Genomic DNA, 20171 nt, shown 5'->3' with positions numbered 1-20171 from the left:
ATAAATAAAAATTATGAGAAAATTTTTAGTATTGAAGTTGATTTAGGTTGTCGCCATCCCTCGAAATAGGAAAAGAAAACATTGCCAGATTAGCCACAACAACAAACATTGTATGTTTATGATATTGTGGGAATGCGTTGTTGGCAGTTTTGGTTAGAAAAAACTAAGATAATTCTCTCTTTTTCTCACCCACTCCATTATCATCGTTCTCGTTCACCCTTTTAATGTGACCAATCTTTATATTATCTTAAACACTAGATTTTTCAAATTCAATCTGATCGAAAAGTAAAACTAAAAATAATTCTCCACGTCAATTTATTTTTATTTATTTGAAAATTATCATAGACAAATTCTGACAAAATTATGCGAATTTAATAGTTATCTAAATTTATTTGAAAAGGTTTATACTCTTTTGGATGTGAGGTAAGAGATCACAGTCAAAATACTTTTATACATTTTTTTAAGTCGCGTTTTGGATTTATGTTATAAAGTTTTGTTCTTTTAAAGTTGTTAAAGTACTCCAACGTTTAATCAATTATATGATTGATCTATTATTACAATAAAATATTAAATTTACAATAAATATAACATAGTTTTCATTACACAGTTCTTTGATTTTTTAGGATACTTAATGTTTAAGTCAGTTATATATTGAGAGTAAAATCTTAAATTCATAACAAATCATCTATCTCTTCATCTTATACTCATATTTATAAATTTTCAGATGAAATTGTAATTAACATAGTTGTAATTATTATCCTATCTAATAAATACATTTTGTTTGTAAACTTGATTATGGGTGGTACTTCATGTTTTTAAGAAGTCATCCTAAAATTTTGGCCAAACAATTGTCATAATAAATTAGTCCTAGGTGACTCATTTCATAACCGATCAGATCACCATAATATATTTATGAATTCAAGAGAATAATATCTCTAAGGTCATCAAGAACCATATTATGATGTCCCTTGTTTTACTTTAAAAAATTGTAAATATTAATAAAAAGATGTTGTGATTAGAGTAGCAAAATGTTTACCAAACAAGAAAAGTATTGTGTAACTTAATGACATACTTGCATGGAATTTCAGAATAAATTTCTCCACAAAGTTTAGCACTACATTATTACTGTTTTTTTAACTAATGGATCTCTACTTATAATGTATTAAAATTTTACAATTTGAAGAGTTGCATTGTATGATATTTGTTAAGTTAATAAAGACATTATTGTCTAAACAGATAGATTTTCTTTTGTATAAAATTGATTCTTTGCATAATGACTTTGCAATTTGAAAAACGAATCTACAAACAATCCCGTACTTTTGTATTTCAAGCATCTTTTATAAACAATTTTTCAATATTCAACAAATAAAGAAGAAACACGCACAGCCATTGATCCCTTAATTCCTTTCTCTTGAGAGCGTTAACGTATCAGCAATATTTATCTGTATCTATGTCCATATATGGTTATGTAAAATGTTTTATATCAATAAACAAAAAACACAAAACGAAGAAGAATGAACTTTCTAACTGGGCCTTATTTTTCCGCCAAAAATAACAGCCCTTCGAAAAAAAAATAGAAGTCCACTTCGGGCCCAATTCTCTTTCTTCTTTCCTATGATCGGTTGCGGCTCTATTTCCGCCTGAAAACCCAAAATCAAAAGCTCTCGCCGCCTTCAAAGTTTCTCCTTGCGTGCACAGTGCGTGAGAAATGAAAATGCGTGGCGGCGGCGGCGAAGTGGAAGTGAAAAGGGTGTTTATTGGAGCGGGATGCAACAGAATAGTGAACAACGTTTCATGGGGTGCTTCCGGTTTCGTCTCTTTTGGAGCTCACAACGCCGTTGCTATTTTCTGCCCCAAGGTCCTCTTTCCACCCTCTTCTGCTTGTATTATCAACCATTATCCTAGATTTTATTTTCCTTTAGTTTTATTCATCCTTTTGGTTTTCGCAGAGTGCTCAAATTGTGACTACTCTTCCGGGTCACAAGGCAGTTGTGAATTGCACCCACTGGCTCCCAACTTCCAAGTTTCTATTTAAAGGTGCTCGCTTTCTCAATCTCCCGTCAACTTGAACTCTGCAAGCTCAATTTTTTTTTTAATAAAACTATTTGGCATAACCATATAGTGAGTTGTTCTGAAATTACTGGACCAGTTTCAATGTTTAAATTTTTTTAATCAATGTTTAATATCCTTTTTCCCTTTGAAGTGCAGCAAAACAATTGGAGAAGCATTATTTGCTTTCTGGGGATGCAGACGGTGCTATTATTTTGTGGGAACTGTCCCTTGTTGATGGCAAGGTATGTATTCTCTGGTTGTTGTTTTTTCTTCCTCAAATTTTTACGAATAAATTATGAGAGAATTTTGTTTGTTGGGAACTTAGATGGAATTATAAATTATTGTTTCTCGCGTATTTGTGTTTGAATTGTTTTTAGTGGAGGCAAGTGTTTCAGCTGCCACAATTGCACAAGAAAGGTGTTACATGCATTAGTGGAATGATGGTTTCTCAAACTGAGGCAATGTTTGCATCTACTTCTTCAGATTGCACCGTTTGTGTATGGGAACTTGTATTTCCAGTGACTGGCAGCGGTAAGCCGTAGTTCTCAATGATAATGGCCCTGTTCAGTACAATGTTAGTAATTTGATAATGTACATTAGTTGAGACTTGCTTCATCATTTTAGGTGACTGTAAGTTGTCGTGCCTGGACTCTTTCTCGATTGGATCTAAATCTATGGTAGCCCTATCATTAGCTGAATTGCCTGGAGATTCTGGGAATATTGTCCTTGCAATGGGAGGATTGGATAACAAAGTTCATCTTTATTGTGGTGGAAGGACAGGAAAGGTATCTGCATCCTCATAGTTGTAGATTATTAACATGAAATTTTGGTATCTTTTAGTGTTTTATGTTGGTTTATGTTTAAAATATTTAACTCTTCTTTTACTCATGAACCCAGCTTGTACATGCATGTGAGCTAAAAGGGCATACAGATTGGATCCGGAGTTTGGACTTCTCATTGCCTATAAATGTGAATGGGGAAGCAAACAATATTTTTCTGGTTAGTTCATCTCAGGATAAAGGCATACGAATTTGGAAGATGGCATTACGCAGCTCTATGTTGAATGGAAATGGCATATGCAAGAAAGGGGAAATTAGCTTATCATCCTATATAGAAGGTCCTGTACTTTTGGCTGGTTCATCTTCTTTTCAGATATCCTTAGAATCTCTTTTAATTGGACATGAGGATTGGGTATATTCAGTAATGTGGCAACCCCCTTTGGTTTCATCCCTAGAAGGGGGTACCTATTATCAACCACAAAGTATCTTATCTGCATCCATGGACAAGACTATGATGATCTGGCAACCTGAAAAGACTTCTGGTGTCTGGATGAATGTTGTCACTGTTGGGGAACTAAGCCACTGTGCTCTGGGTTTCTATGGTGGCCATTGGAGCCCAAATGGAGATTCAATTTTAGCACATGGATATGGTGGATCTTTCCATCTTTGGAAAAATGTTGGTAATGATAATTGGCTGCCACAAAAGGTTCCCTCTGGTCATTTTGCACCAGTTACTGATATTTCCTGGGCTAGATCCGGTGATTATATTATATCTGCCAGTCACGATCAGGTATTTAAAACACGTTTGGTTGGCAAAAGTTATAAATTATCGATCACACCTATTAATTTATCTCTTATGATTGTGAACTTGCTGTTTAGAATTTATAAATGGCTTGACCCTGTTGTCTAATTAGTGTAAGAACATAATTTTGTGCTTTAGAAGAAAAACAAAATATTTAAATTCAAGATGCTCGTGCAACTGTTTTAGTTTCCTCAGCTTGCTGCTCAAATAATAACTGAATATTTTTATCGAATTTGAATTGGCTCTGAAACTGCTGCTACATGAAAAATTGCAGACAACTAGAATTTTTGCTCCATGGAAAGTTGAGGCTTCTCTTCAACATGGAGAATTTTGGCATGAAATATCTCGTCCTCAAGTTCATGGTCATGATATAAATTGTATGGCGGTTATTCATGGGAAGGGGAATCATCGTTTTGTCAGTGGAGCTGATGAAAAAGTTGCCAGAGTATTTGAAGCCCCGTTATCATTTCTTAAGACATTAAATAATGCCACTCTGCAGAAGTCTTGTTCTTCTGATGATATCTTAGGAAATGTTCAGATTTTGGGTGCAAATATGTCAGCTCTTGGACTATCACAGAAACCTATTTATGTTCAAGGTCAGTTATTTTGTTGAAAGTTAAAATTGATGGGGATGTGAAGCATGTCAGGGAATTTTTAGGCCGTTTTCGAAAATGTTGGGGTTTTCTTTCTTGTGGTAATCTTTGGTGTTGATTTTTCTAGTTATTACACGTGGTTGTAATTACACGGATGGATGTAGTTACTGGTTGAGACTAAAAATGAATGCTTTTAGGTAAGGGAAAAAAAATATAACCATGTAGTTTATCAATCTTAATAATCAGGTAAAATGTGCACCCAACCTAAGCTACTCATAATTCAATGTAATTTACTGGTTAACTTTTTCAATATTTACATGCATTTAAATACTAGACTCAAACCTTGTATTTACTGCTTGAAATGGGCAGTGGTATGTGTAGAAGTCTCATAATAACTCAATTGACTCATCTGTTTCTGTTTAATCTGTTGAACATATAAGCTCTCGGGAAATAGACTTCTAAATTCTCCCTTGTGGCAATGATGTGAACTTTTTAATCAGTACTATATAGCTGTTTAATTTAGAAATGTCAATTTTAGATCATTATTCTCTCATAGTAATCAATAGTGCACTATAGCATGATATTGATGCTGAGGAGTCCTTGGCCACAATGATATTGTAATAGAGGAACTGTTTTCAATAGTGAGAAAAAATAGCAGATTTTTGTGAGCTAACAGTATAGCAGCGCTACCATGATGCATGCTTCAGAAAATTCAGTTTTACCCGTGAAACATCATAGTTTGGGTAAAGTATCCCGCAAAATTTTGCCTCTCTTGATATTGTGCTTCATACTCTATAGGACTATTTTTTTTTATTGTGTTCTTTTTCTTCTTCCTCATTTAGCCCTCCGCAAAAGATTATCTTGCTATCTTCTATTTTTTTTTAAAGAAAACGTGTTTTTAGTTCTGTACTGTTGATTGAACTTGTTTTTAAGTCCTTGTATTTTCAAATTTATGAAATCAGTCTTCCAACTTTTAAAAGTGTGATTTTTCATCCCTCTAATTTGATTTTGTCTCCAAAGGAGTTGGTGGGGAAGGATGAAAGTATAGGGACCAAGGTTACATTTCTCTCTCTGTTTTATCTTATTATTTATGTTCCTTTCTATCAAGTATCATCTTTGATTTTGACTTTTTTACTATGTTTGCTCTTAGATTGATAGTGATTGTCAGCGTGTGATTTATTTTTATTGTGAATATTTTGAGTGGGTTATTTGAGTTTTATATGTGCAGTTATAAATTTCTTTTCGTATTATAGTATTTAAAATAATGGTGATCCTGCTATAGCATTTTTAGAGTTAGTCACAAGTTCACAACAGACCTCTAGTTGAGATTGATGACTATTTTGTGCTTGTTTGTTAACGCACTGGTCACTTGTCTTGAGTAGACTATGATTTCTCAGATAAAAAAACGTTACAATTTTACTGAACCTGCTGTCAAGATATAAGCTGATTGAGATAACTGGTCACTCAGGGATTTTAACTGGTATATTTGGTGTAAATCTGCTTTATTAGAGTTAGGAAGATACTGTGTGCTACTTTTCAAACAATTATCATTTTTCCTTGCATGTCGAACTGTTGGTCTTTTGAAAGTTTATCATTTTTAGAGTATTTCTACATTGCAGCTTTCCATGAGATTCCCGAGAGAAGAGGCATCGATGGTATTGACACCCTTGAAACTATTCCGGACGCTGTTCCAACTGTTTTCACTGAACCTCCAATTGAAGATCAACTGGCTTGGCATACACTTTGGCCTGAATCACATAAACTCTATGGGCATGGAAATGAACTATTTTCCTTATGCTGCGATCATAGGGGTGAGCTAGTTGCTTCTTCGTGTAAGGTATGTAGTGTTATTCATCTAGCTATGAACCTGTATTATTACTACCATTAGACAGAAGATCTAATGCCTACTTATATTGAAATCCTCTGCGCTTGCATATCTCATAACTAGAGGGGTAGACACTCCTTATTGGATCAATCTTCTTCATTCAGTGTGTTTTCCCTATATTGGATATGAATTAACTTCAATCAAGTTGGCTGAGATTGTTCTGTTAGGCAGTCTCTACCTTGTTCACCTTTCTGCTTTATCGCTGAAATTGCTATGTATATGTTAGGTTACTTTATAACGATAACCTAATTTATTCCCTCTTCTCACCTCAAAACTCGATTAACAGAAGATAAATGTATGAATATGTATTTTATTAACTCTGTAAAGTATGGAAAACAGAATTACATTTAAGTATCTCAAGGAAGCCTCCCTTCCTCCACTGGCAAGAATGTCCAGTCTTTACCCAAAAGATAATAACCTCCTCAACAGACTTCTAGTAAAAACTATTTATAGTATCTCCTACCCACACCCTTCTCTAACAGGAAAAAACCATTCAACTTCTAACTCTCTACCATTTGGTATTACTCATTCCATACCGGCTTGACTCCCTTCTCCTCTTCCACTGCCATTCGGTATTACTCTGTCCATACCGTTCGGTTTGAACTCACTTCTCTCTTCTTCAGCTACCGTCCGGTACTACACTATTCATACCGTTCTCATTCCTTCGTCTTTTATTCCTCCTCTCATAAACTTTTAGCTTCCTAACAGTATCATTGTACATTTGTTTTATGCAATGCAGGCCCAGTCTGCCTCTGTTGCAGAGGTATGGCTTTGGCAGGTCGGATCGTGGAAAGCAGTTGGCCGCTTGCAATCCCACAGCTTGACGGTGACACAGATGGAATTCTCACATGACGACAATTTTCTTTTAACTGTCTCAAGGGATCGCCAGTTCTCGGTTTTTTCAATCACAAGAACAGGTAGACATGTCATCATTTCTTAGACATAGATTTGCACCATTTTGATATCGTCATTTTGTGATTTTCCTTGGTTGACACTTAACATTACTTGAAATGGAATGATAGTCTCAAACCTGAGGAAAACAATGAAACTTAGCTAACCGTTATCTTGAAGCTAAATATTCAAACCACTTACCGGAATTTTTCAGTACTGTAACAGTTGCAAGTTTTTATTTTATTAGCTACTACAACTCAACTGACATGCTAATCACTCGGTTGTGATAACAGGGTCCGGTGAAATTAGTTATAGTCTTCTTGGGAGGCAGGAGGGGCACAAGCGGATTATCTGGTCATGTTCATGGAATCCTCATGGTCATGAATTTGCTACAGGCTCACGGGATAAGACGGTGAAAATCTGGGCCGTTGAAAAGGATTCGTCCATCCGGCAGCTTATGACTTTGCCTCAATTTATGAGTAGTGTGACAGCGTTATCTTGGGTTGGTCTCCATCATCAGAGGGATCAGGGACTTCTAGCTGTTGGAATGGAAAATGGGCAAATAGAATTGTGGAATCTGTCTTATAACAGAGCAGATGATGGTTGCATAGCAGCATCAGCTTTGGTTGCTGCTCTTGTTGTACGTATAGATCCTTTTATATGCCATGCCTCTGCTGTAAACTGCTTAGCGTGGAAGAAAAATCAGGAAGATCACACGAGTCTGCAACTTGCTTCTTGCGGAGCTGATAATTGTGTAAGAGTGTTTGATGTAACGGTTTAGAATTAGAGTATTGTTCCCCCTTCTTTTTTGATATATATGTAGATTGATTTTTGATCCTCATACCTATGGCGAAGAAGATTTATGGCTTGCGTTCTTCTTCTCCAGAAATACCTGTTAGTATACTTCTATTGTCAGGAATGTCATTCGGCTATATGAACAGAGCTCATTAGCTCCATTTTGTAACAATTATTTGGTGTCACGCCATCAAAATAATATTTATCGTTTTTTTTTTATGTAAAGTGATAGACATTATCTTCATTATCCGAAAATTGAGTCCGTAGTCACTAGGCACGTTACATCATTACCATGTGAATTGCGGCGTAATCATACCCTCCAAAATTTTCTCTAATAACGGTCTTCAGTTTATCACTTGTCACTGTCTCGCGAAATTAACGTTGCGACCGTGGTCGGAGGGTGAAAACTTTGTAATGAAATGCTTGAAAGTGATTTAAGTGAAAATTAGGTCGAAAATGTCGTTTTTATGGATAAAATAGTCATAAACGAGCATATGCTTGCCAACCTTCATCGATTAAGAATTGTTGATTGTGTCGGTTGTGGATTCAAGCCTAAATGATATGCTATTATTCGAGTGAGTGTAAAGTTTGGGGAAATATAGGACGATTATCTCGTTCTTTTATCAAAGGAAGAAAAAGCGATACACACTTGAAAAAGGAAAAGATTTGTAGAATTGCAATCTTTATTCTCTCATATAGTATTACACGGATGTTATAAATTAATAAATGTTCTGTTCATCCTTTCCTTTCCCACTTCCAAACAAAGGCAAAAGCTTCGAATATTCCATTGAGAATGTGTAAACGTGGTATGTTCATTATGAGAGATATAATGTTCACCCTTTGAAGTAGATGATTCTGATTTATCAGTGCCTCTTTAAAAACTGTGGAGCTCCGTGAAGGCAAGTGTATCTGGTGATTAAAATTTAAGAGAAGTAAAACCGTAGTTTAGGACTTTATGATGATCATGAGTGGGGCCATTGATAGGCAGCTTTTTACTTGGTGCCTTGACACTCCACCATCCATTAAATCTTGGGAGGCTGAGAATCAAGTTTCAGCAAATGGCTCATTGATTCCCTTTCCCTCGTTATGGAATTCAGTTCTTGGAAGCAAAGGGTAAGGTGATGCTATTAACTAAAACATGACATTAATTTGAGTGGGGTGTACGTACACATACTATTCTTCCATGCTTTTCTTATAGTCATATGGGTTTCCATGATCAACCCAACTTCCCACTTTGGACTAAAGCTCCCTAAAACCTCGGTCGGCAATAATGCACCAATTATGTTCATTGAATTGGTAGCATTCTTCGAAGCAAGAACCAGATTATGGGATGGTGAGGGACACTGACCTACGTTGACATTGGAGAGGTAGGGACCATAAGCCATTTGACAATTGCTAGCTCCGTAATTAATGCGGATGATAATGTTAATAATACATCACAGGTATGCAATAAGTTGTTTGAAGCAGAGTCAGCATCAACCACTAGTCCCAGGACTTTATTTTAACCCATGGATCACAACAGTTTAGTGTAGGCATCTGCATAATCGTGCAAGCGTGTAGTTGGATAATATTGAGATATAACTATATTTTTCGTTGTTTTGACTCATTATTTCTATTTGGTTCGAGCCCGGCAGAAATTGTACTCCCAATTCTTACATACCTAATCTTACATTTAAACCTCGTACAGTTAAACTATTCTTATATAAACCACTAACTAGTGCTCAGTGCATATTTGAATACAAGAAAACATAGAATCTTATGTACCTTGCCACTAAAGTCACATGAAATTCAGCAAAATCAACAATATGTAACGTGCACTCTGTTGTGCAGGGGTTATATTAAATCTTAAAATGCACTATACGTTAAAATTTCACATCAATCAAGCACTTTTGCTTATCAGTGTTATTATTATACAGTTGAGTTTTGATAAGAAATTGGTCGTGTTACTGTAAGTGTCCGTCTCTTTTTTACTAAGTAGCATTTGAAGTCTGATCCTCCAGTTGTCTCACAATATAAGAGACTAGCTTCTATGCAGAATTCTTGCATAAAATGGAAAATAAGCCATGAGTCCAAAACTGGGATAAGTAGAAACATAGTTGTCGCGCGTGATCAATTTTCATTGGACTCACTAAACCTCCGTATAAAGTCATACTATGCAGCTTGAAATGATAGTAAAGGATCAACTTGATCATTGAGCAATCCAAGGAGCAGTAATTTTGTAGTTGTGCATTTAAAAGCTGCCGTGTAGTTGTACATGATAATTGAAGGCGTAGCTTTCATCAAGGAGAATCAAATTCAAACTAAAACTCACGAGGACGTCATTTTTTGGTCTTGCTCAGCAAAAACCTGAAATTAATCATAACTAACATGATTTTGGCGTGTAAAAAGGACGAGAGGATTGAAAATATGGCCAGAACAATATATGGTTTGCCTACTGCACGAACAAGAGCAAACTTCCGGTCCCATAAGAGGTCAAGGGTAAACTGCCAGTCCCAAACTTCAAAATGGCCTTTCCCATTGCACTTGTAAAGAGGGATTAATAGTTTACCATGAACACCATAACAAGAACAGAGCAAGAAACAAAACCCGCTAATTTATATGACAATCATTTCAGGAATTGATATTTGAACTTCACAATACAATGTTTCAGACTCGACCTTTTACAGTATAACCTTGGACCAATTTCGTTTCCTATATAAATTATAAATTATGACATACAAGAAAGAGTACAAGATGATCACAGTTTCTTATTTTTCTATCAAAATACATACCACAAACAGTTCGCCAAACATGACGACAGGAACTGCATATAAAACTTAAAGAGAAACCAAACCCATTTTTTTCAAAATTGTTTCTTTTTTTTTTTTTTTAAGTACTGGTTTATAATGGCTGTGAGGTTCTTATCTGCTGCTTCAAACTGTCCGAGGGATGCTGAGCTGAACCTTCCTGCATCATCACAGCAGCAGCAGTCATAGTCTGGTACTGGGAAGGCATTGTGGGTGCCAAGGGTTGAGAGTAGTATATTTGAGCATGAGCAGGGTCAGCATAATCAAAACCATAATTCGCCTGGGGAGCAGAATTGGGAGCCATGGACTGAGATGGATGGTGAATCTGTGAGTAAGTGACGTACTGTTGCTGATGCTGGCTTGTAGGAACTTGAACTAGTTGAGGGGTGCCTGCAGTTGCGGCTCTGTAAGCATTCATTTCAGTTTTAGGCATGGGAGCATTTCTCATGGGATTGTATGCAGCAGATTGTGGAACCAGTGTAGCAGGATTTGGTGGAGTTTGTGGGCGGCTAGAAGCAAGATTTCCAGCAGAGTCACCCATATTAGCCTGCTGCACAGGTAGGTTGTAAGCCTGCGGTTGCCTCGCATGAACATAGTAAAGCTGTGGCTGCTGTGGATGCTGTGGATGTTGCTGGGAAGGATATACAGGATAATACGCAGAAATTGCAGGGTTATGGTGGATGAAATGTGTGCCATGAATAAACTGTTGCTGCTGTTGTGGCAGCGCTTGCTGGTGCTGCTCGAATTGCTGTTGTGGCAGCGCTTGCTGGTGCTGCTCGAATTGCTGTTGTGGCAACTGCTGCGTCTGCTGATGCTGTTCAAATTGCTGTTGTAACAAATATCCAGGGTCCTGTACATGTTGCTGCATCTGGATCCGACCGTGCGGATCAGAAACATTGAGCTTCGGATCCACAGGGTTACTAGGAACCCTTGTAGTCCCAGATTGAATCTGAACTTGTTCTTGATAAACAGCAGGTTTCTGACGCGAAATTGAGTTCGCAAGACTACTATCACTGCAGGATCAAAATAACCACCAAAAACCTAATTCAGACAGTGCCAATTGAAATCCATCACCAACAACCAAATCACCTTACTAATCCTACACACTCAAACCCAAGCCCTCGATACAACTAACATGCAAATGAAATACTAATGAATCGAATTTCAGCATTTTTATTACAATTAGAACAATCCTCAGCCAAAATCAGAAAGAGAAATTGAAAATTGAGTATACCTTGAAACTGAATCAGGAGAAGGCACATCAACAACACCGCCGCTACCACCAGTTGACTTCTGTTGAAACTGAGGAGCAAGGGTTTGTGTTTGTGACTGCGCTTGCGTCTGTACTTGGGGCTGAGGAGTGGGAGGCTTTCTATACCCGACAGGAACCCCATGATCGGATCTCTCATCATCAGAGACAACACGGTTGTGATAATCCCCAGCGACAATCGTCGGTGGCCCAATCGGTACACCCACGGCGGCGAGGGTGGCCGGGACTGGCGGAGGAGGCGGCGAAGACAGCAAAACAAAACCCTCATCCTGCTGTTTCTGCCCCAATCCAACCCCCATCTGCGCGAACTGCTCTTCAATCCCCATTACCTTCTGATCCTCCACGACATGAACCCTAATCGGCGGCAAATTGGCGAGCGACGGTGACGACGACGTGGACCCAAACGATGACGTCGTTTCGAGCATGGGCGAATCGGGAACGGAGTGAACATCCTGCTTCAAATTCTTGCCGTTCCCAAAAGATCCACCCAAAGAAGCGCCTCCACCAACACCAGCACCAGGACCACCTTCCCCAACGTCCTTGGAACCGGGTTCGAGGTTGTTCCCGGCAACCTCGTCGTCGAGATCGACGAGGCAATTAACAGAAGCAGAGTCGGAAAACCCTCGGTTAGGTACTCCGTTGCCGTTTAGGGCATTCAAGAACCAGTCGTCCGATTTGGTCGAGGTGTCGAGAATTTGGGGGGGGATGGAATGAGTGGAATCGGGTTTGGTGGGGAAGAGAAAGAGGCGGATGCGGGAGGGTTTGACGACGGAGGTGGCAGCGGCGGCGGTGCGGTCATACTCGTCGATCATGTTCTCCAGGTCTTCGTCAGTGGTGACGGAGATGAGAGAATCGAGGTCCTCGTTCGGAAGTTGGTACTTCAGCGTAAAGGTCCGTCCGTTCAGGAACGTCTTGGAGAGGCGCGTGGAGAGGTCCGCGAGTGACGTAGCGCGTTCCGCAACGATGATGCGCGTGTCGCCGCCGACGTAACAGAGGGACTTATCGTGTGGACGCGGAACGATATGTCCACCGTAGCTGCACATCAGACGTAGCTTGGACGACGCCGGCGCAAAGGGCTCGTCCCAGGAGTCGGTGTTGCGGGAGCGTGGCGAGGATTCCACCGAGTCGGGGTAGCTGAGGTGTGGCGGCGGAGGTGGCGGCGCAGTCGAGGGTGTTGGCGGTTGCGCCTCCATGGTGAGAGTGTGAGAGAAGGAGAGAGAGAAGGGAGGGAGGAAGACCCTCTTGGGATGTTCTTATAGTAACTTGATGCAGTTGTTTTTATTTATTTTATTTTTCTTAAATAGAATTATAGTTTTTATAGATTAAATATTTTTTGCTTGTTGGGTTATTGGAAAAAGCGAAGTTGGGGAGGAAATACTGTGGGAAAGGGGAAGTGGAAAAAAACACTGTAATGTGGAGGGAGGATGAGGGTCTGAATTTGACAGCTGGTTTACTCATTCCACCCAGTTGCCTTCTCTTCTTTTCATTTTTTTCCAAATTCTCCACAGATCCATTGTTTGTATCAGTATAGCTTTCCTTCTAATGTGGTTAGTATTTCAAATTTCATCACACACGTAATCATTTATTTCTTAAAAAAATACTTTAAAACTCTCATATGTATTAAAATTAATATAAAGTACAAAAATGTCATTTTAAAGAAATACCATGTCTTCTACTCAACCTCTCCTAGATTTCAATTATAAACACTCTACCAATTTCTCAAATTGTTTAAATTTCATGATGATAGAAAAACAAGTTTTTCTTTTTTTTATGCAATTATTAACCAAACTAAAAACCCAACTTCAAATTGTAAAAATACAACTTTATTAAAACCCATAAATAGCATAACACCTAATAATCACAACTTCGTGACAAAATAGAATGAATAAGGTAAATAAGAGAAATAAATGGTCGAAAGTTGTATCTATATAAATAGTTATCATTTTGGGATAGGATTTATAGGTTTTGATCATAATCGATCACTCCAACCATAACAAGTGACCAAACATGAAAAAAGGTATCAGGCTGACATAACGTAACATGTAAAGCCGTTATATGTTTGACGGATAAGATACGAGTAAAATGGTTACGTTACGACGTTATAACGAAACTAAGTGGGTTTGACGCGCATAATTGCTTACCTTAGAAGGCGCGTGAAAATAAGGAGGTAAACGGCGGGCATAAGGTTTAGGCTGTAAAGTGAGAACTGACAACTGCCACAGTAACGTATTCACCTGACGCCTGACTCGGATTGGGCGTGCTTACAAACTCACAAGAGAAGAAAATACATCATCAACTTTCTCTACACTGAAAATTCCATAAAAACATAGAATGTTTAATTTTACATACGTGGATGAACCCTGTTATAAAAAGAGTGGACTGATATTCCTCTTTTAACCAGCTAACTCTGATTTTAATCATGACTATATTACTTTAACTATAATATAAAACATATTTAAAAGCAAACCTTTTAAATCAAACTCATCATCAAGAGAAAACCTAAAAGGATTTTGGCATTTTTTTAAGTATATAAATATTTTTTTTTATTTTAGGATATTCTATATATTTAATAGACTCAAATTTTATATACATATCTATTTTACCGTGTCAAAATATTTCATCATAGCTATATAATTCAACTTGTGAAAGTCTTTAAAAAAGTAAAATAATAATAATAATAATAATTAAATGCATAATAACATTGAACACTTTTTTAAAGATATCCATATTTTATATATTTTAACAAAGAGTAAATCATCACGAGTATATAGTGTTAAATGAATGATGATGAAAAATATGTTAAAAGTATTATTTGGTTTTTTTGAAGTTACATTAATAATTCAAAAGTTTTAATAATAAAAATAAATATTAATAGTTTTTATTTGGAATAGTTAGGTTTTTTATTATTTTTTAACTTAACAAATAAAATACTCATATTTCATTTTATTTAAATCTCTTCTTGAATATAATTTGATTTTTAAATAGTTTATCCAAATCAATTTTACGCTCTTGCATGTAAAAATTCTTTCTATTCTTACAAACTTTCAAAATTTATAAGTTTTGTAAGATTTTTTACATATTGAATAGTCGTGATGGGAATTTTTTATTGATGGAATAATTGTTAAGTTGGTGCTCAAAAAGTGTTTTGATTGAGTCGAAACTGCTATGATTAATTGTAATCTTACTATGTTAAGCTTAAATAAGAAATAAAAATAATTGTATATTTAATTATGATTGATCGAAATATTGAAATTAATTGATTTTGATTAAGTTTAATAAGTGATAAATTATGTGAAATAATTTTGTTATTGGAGTATGAAGCATATATGAAGCATATAAGATTATGTGTTTTTACATAACAGTGAATTACATGCAGATATTTTGAATTTTGTTGTAAAGTGTTATCTGTACCAAGTAAAACTATCTGATGAATTTGAAAGTCTATATAATGTTGTTTTTCCTTGGTGGTCCGAAAAGAGAAGAAAAGCTTGTTGGTATTGGATTTTGTTTCATTTAGCCAAATCACTCTATTAACAACAAAATTATGTTTATGAAAAGTCACTTAGCATATTAATTTTTCATTCAACATAAAATATTTCAGATTTGGATATTCACAGTTCAAAATTCACTCAATGAAATTCAATTTATTTTTAGGTGATTTATAAAAAAAAATATTCTTTATGTTTATTACATGTCTATATGAAAAATATTAAATTTTTTCTTTAATTCATTTATATTTTATTTAAATAACTTGTGTATAGAAAATATAGTTGTGAATGAATGATCAACTCTGAAATATAAATTTATGTGAATAAATTGTTGATGGTTAATTGTGGATATTGTTCTTACCCAAAAAAACAACATTATATTTTGTATAAGGTTTAATACATGTGTGATGTCTATTTATAAATTATTCTTATTTGATTGTTTATTGATAGAGAAATGTATTAAGTGAGGAGAGTTAAAAGAAAATTTTACAATTTAGCTTGTGGTTTGAAATAAAAATGTGTCTTGTATTTATAAAAATCCGCCTTTTTATTTTAATGGATAATGTTCATTGCATTAAGTATCACAAAAATATCTTTCTATTATTTGGTATAATCTTTTATTTATTATAATTTGTTTATAATAAAAAAAAATTAATATTTGTGATACTTAGAGATATAAATATACTCATAACGAAAATAAAAACAGGACATAAATTCCATACCTAATTAAAAATAAAAACAGTATAAAATTTTAATTTAAATATAAATAATTATAAGGGTCTTAAACAATATATATGTATGTGGGTTATGATTATGGCAACAGTTTTAACTTCTTTACAACATTTTTTTTACTTTTTTTTTATATTTGGGTTATTAGTAGAAGCTCAAATAGGGGAAAACGAAAAAAAAAAAGTTTGGAAGTTAATATTGTTTCAATAATTATAAATATAATGAAAATCAAGGAAAAAGTAAAAAAATAAATTTATATGATAAAAAATAAAATAAAATTCAAACCATTGTCTAAGTGTCATTGCAATAAAAGTTGAATATAACTATAATTAAATAAATATACAAATATATAAAACTAAATGTCGTTTTTACGTATTTCGTGTTGAATTTAAAAAATAGACATCTTTTTTCTATATTAAAGATGAATTCTGATATATTTATAGATATTTTGCTTTAAACATTCCTCCGTAAGTCTACGAACTAGGCCGAGTCTTGACATTTTGTACTTTCAGTATTTTTTTCTAAAAAATTAATTAGACACAAATTGTAATTAATTAAAGTACCAGATATGAAGAGAATTGGAATAAAATTATAAAGGCAAAACAAATGTCTCCTGGGTTTCCAAAATTTGTAGTTGAAAAAAAAGAAGAAAGAAGATTTTAATTATATTAAATTTTAATAGGACGATGTTGTAATGTTGCACGTTTTATTAATTTTTAACTGGGAAATGAATTTTAATAATAATTGTATTAATTTTTAATTGGATGAAATGTAGTAACAATACACATTATAATGAAAATTTTTAATTACATTAACTTTTAGTTAGTTTAAATTTAATTTTACCAGAGTTTATTTACTTAAGAAAGTGAAGAGAAGCTGCAACAGAAAATTTTTAAAAAATATAAATTGATATTATTTTATGATTTTATACAACAAGTTTACTGATTCTACGGTTTTACGATTTTGTGTGAATTTTAACTCGTAAATAGGATTTAAAATAGTAAGATCTTACGATTTTACAATAAATAAATATATATATATATATATTAATTTATTTTTTCAATTGCAATATTTAAATATATTTTCTCCTAATTATAATAAAACAAATTTATAATTGTATAATAATACAATTACACTTCTATTTAACGTAATAATTTTCTAGTCAAATGTATGAATCGTGTAACAGTGATTACAGTCACTATTACTATATATTATTGTTATTATTATTATTATTTTAAATGTAAGTTTTAAAGCTATATTTAAATTTAAAATATTGGAGTAATCACATTCTTGTATACTTATAATATTTTTTTGTTTAATTTAAAAAAGGTAATCGTTCTATATAAATAACTATTTGTTTTTTAAGTTTTGTTGTGTTTATCTATTAACTTTGTTAACGACAACTAAAACACTGCATTAATCACTCTATAAAAAAACACAATTTCTTCACTGCTTGTGACTAGCACAGTTTTGCTAAAAAAACATTTTGAGATAACACGTGTACAAGATAAATACATATGTTTACTGTTTAGTTCGTATTTTATCTCAGAGAAATAGTTTATTTTATTAAATGATAGCATTGTAGACATCTTATAATACGTGTGAGAGGGAGTATGTGTGTCTATGTTGAGTACTGTGTTTATTAAATGATACATGCATGCATATTTATTGCTTATACATAAAGTAAGTGTGCATTTATTATATGTAAGGATTTATTTTTTATGAAAAAGAGTACTTTAATAATTATTTTTCTCAAACATTAGTATATGGTCCAGTGGCCTACCTCCACCCAGTTTTCGAAGATGTCATTGCCAACTCATGCATGGCCCCACTCTGCTTTGACCCAGAAAATAATCGTTTTGAATTTCAAGAAGCATCTCTAACAAATTGATGCATGCAAGAAAACCATAACTGCTTATTTAAAATACTTTATCTAAGTTGAATGTAATGATTTTGGGACTGTTTTTCGCAACTGTTTTATTTTTTTATAATGCTTTGAAAATTAAGTTTCTCTGGATAAATTTATATTTTTTTATATTTTTAGATTATAGTTTTTTTGTTATGAAATAATGAAATAGCGATGTGATAAATTTTCTTCTATTTTTCAAGTTTTGTAAGAAGAATGAATCCAAATATTTATTTGTTATCGAAATTTGTTTAGAAAGACTAAAATGTATAAACTTTTCTTTCTAATAATTTTATGTTAACAATATCTACTAATTTATTATATAATTATTAATTGTTTGAAAATTTTAGTATTATTTATATTTTAAATCGTTTGATTCTTTCTTTAAATATATTAACTTTTTTTAATATTATAAATATATAATGATATTGTCCTTAAAAAATGTATTTGTTGATGAAAAGAATAATATGTATTTAAATTACGTTTTATCTCAATTTTTTAATATATATATATATATATATATATATATATATATATATATATATATATATATATATATATATATTGGATATATCCAAACAAATCCTCTAATTGAGGATAAGAAAAGTTTTTATTTTCATAAACTATTTTAATGTTCCGATTCAAAGTCTATCGATATGTTATTAAAATTAATTATTGTATTTTTGAAATATTATCTATTTTAAAAATTGAAGTTTCATTGTAATTTTATCTTACAATATGTCTTGAATGGTAGAATGAAGAAAAAATGTTTAAATTGAATTTAATATCAACTTCTAGACAATGCGAGATCACTGAATATAGAAAAATAATTTAAATATTTAGACAATACATTAAAGATCAACCTCTACCCTATTATGTGAATCAAAACATTTGACAAAAAAACATATTTAATAACATGAATAGAATAAATAAAATTAATGTTTACTAAATATGAAATGTTAGCATTTTAGATTGACTATACTTTAACACTTCAATTTTTCTCTTACGTTTTGTAGTGTCAATAATATTTTACCTAGCATTTAAGGTATGAGTCACTAACTTCAATTCCCTAATCTCAAACATTAAATAATTTATGGAGTATCGAACTGAACACCCCCACCCCAAAAGACAGCAAGATATCCACGAAACTATGTATTACTTAACACGTCAAATCTCCTTTAGCTGCACGTAAACATTTTCAAGTATATTATATGTCTTCTTATTGACTACACATTAAACTTTGATTAAACAGCTTATAATTAAATTCAATGATAATATTTGATTAAAAACTGTGACAGAACAGATTAATAACCATGAGTAGTTCAACTGTTAATAGCTGGTGAACTAATATTTTTTTTCTTTAAAGGAAGTAATGTATTAGTTAATATGGTTGGTATTTGTTGACAAAAAAAGTGTGATATATAAAATGAAAATGTTGGAATTCGGGGTTTTTTCTAAAATAGAGTACGCGTTTTTAAATTACGCCGCTATGGATAGAGGTCAAGCGTACAATACTGGGATAAGGTAGTGTTTGACGGGTGTAATATATTTATAAATAAATATTTATTTTTGAAGTTCTTAACAATATTAAAAATACATTTATTTTCATACGGAAACAGAAAATTAATTGTTAGGAAAGAAATCTCTTCTCACATTATTCTGCCGTTTTTAAGAATGTTTTTTTTCTAGACAATTATTATTACAGCATGTCCTTTTTTAAAGTGATGTCAATTTCAAAGGTATTTTCGGTTTTGTGTATTAGCAATTAAAGTGGTTACTTTACAACAAGAAAATTTATTTGAAAGGCTATAACATCAAAGGCGTTTGTAGTCCAACGGTTAGGATAATTGCCTTCCAAGCAATAGACCCGGGTTCGACTCCCGGCAAACGCATTTCACTTAAGGTTGTCTTTTATGTTTATATATATAACTAAAAAACTTATATAGAGAAATAAGTGACATGAAAAATCTGAGAGAATTTGATTTAAAATTCTTAATTTTTGTTATGTATAATTAAATATGCAAAATTACCACTAACTCAAGTCTAAAAATAGAAATTCAAGTCAAATTAAAAAAAAATAACTAAAATTTTAAAATAAATTTTCTCTCAACCCACTCACTTAACAGCTGCAATCAATTTTTTAACAAGCATGAAAGATCAAATTCATTGGTAAATTAAACTTTTTGTATTCCTAA

General features: G+C 33.4%; 2 protein-coding genes and 1 non-coding gene across 3 annotated transcripts; 2 read left to right on the top strand and 1 right to left on the bottom strand.

Annotated features, from left to right (window-relative positions):
• The first annotated feature begins 1629 nt into the window (after positions 1-1629).
• On the top strand, positions 1630-8016 carry LOC148194824 (elongator complex protein 2-like). The gene is made up of 10 exons (XM_088097326.1): positions 1630-1858; positions 1950-2037; positions 2209-2294; positions 2430-2583; positions 2677-2837; positions 2950-3621; positions 3908-4229; positions 5846-6063; positions 6851-7028; positions 7296-8016. Exons 1-10 carry the CDS (start codon positions 1709-1711, stop codon positions 7781-7783), a joined length of 2517 nt encoding a protein of 838 aa, XP_087953452.1. The 5' UTR covers positions 1630-1708; the 3' UTR covers positions 7784-8016.
• A 2356-nt stretch (positions 8017-10372) lies between these two features.
• On the bottom strand, positions 10373-13125 carry LOC124847747 (uncharacterized). Its single transcript, XM_047325305.2, has 2 exons — positions 11818-13125; positions 10373-11596 (listed from the first exon to the last, which is right to left on the bottom strand). The coding sequence occupies exons 1-2, from the start codon at positions 13044-13046 to the stop codon at positions 10678-10680; spliced, it is 2148 nt and encodes a 715-aa protein (XP_047181261.1). The 5' UTR covers positions 13047-13125; the 3' UTR covers positions 10373-10677.
• Positions 13126-19796: 6671 nt separating this feature from the next.
• Positions 19797-19868, top strand: TRNAG-UCC (transfer RNA glycine (anticodon UCC)). The gene has a single exon. It is a non-coding gene; the product is annotated as a tRNA-Gly (tRNA).
• Positions 19869-20171: the final 303 nt, after the last annotated feature.

Source organism: Vigna umbellata, chromosome 8 (assembly GCF_029865625.1).
Source record: "Vigna umbellata cultivar VRB3 chromosome 8, Vumbellata_1.0, whole genome shotgun sequence".
In the NCBI taxonomy this organism is placed as follows: Eukaryota; Viridiplantae; Streptophyta; class Magnoliopsida; order Fabales; family Fabaceae; genus Vigna; species Vigna umbellata.
This window is presented reverse-complemented; position numbering and strand designations above follow the sequence as displayed.

What these genes read in the sequence shown, in the direction of transcription:
- LOC148194824 (XM_088097326.1), top strand. Translation starts at nt 1,709, where the DNA reads ATGAAAATGCGTGGCGGCGGCGGCGAAGTGGAAGTGAAAAGGGTGTTT. An exon ending in GAAACCTATTTATGTTCAAG is followed by an intron (nt 4,230 to 5,845) that starts GTCAGTTATTTT and finishes TCTACATTGCAG; the next exon opens with CTTTCCATGAGATTCCCGAG. An exon ending in TTTTTCAATCACAAGAACAG is followed by an intron (nt 7,029 to 7,295) that starts GTAGACATGTCA and finishes TTGTGATAACAG; the next exon opens with GGTCCGGTGAAATTAGTTAT.
- LOC124847747 (XM_047325305.2), bottom strand. Translation starts at nt 13,046, where the DNA reads ATGGAGGCGCAACCGCCAACACCCTCGACTGCGCCGCCACCTCCGCCG. An exon ending in TCTCCTGATTCAGTTTCAAG is followed by an intron (nt 11,597 to 11,817) that starts GTATACTCAATT and finishes TTGATCCTGCAG; the next exon opens with TGATAGTAGTCTTGCGAACT.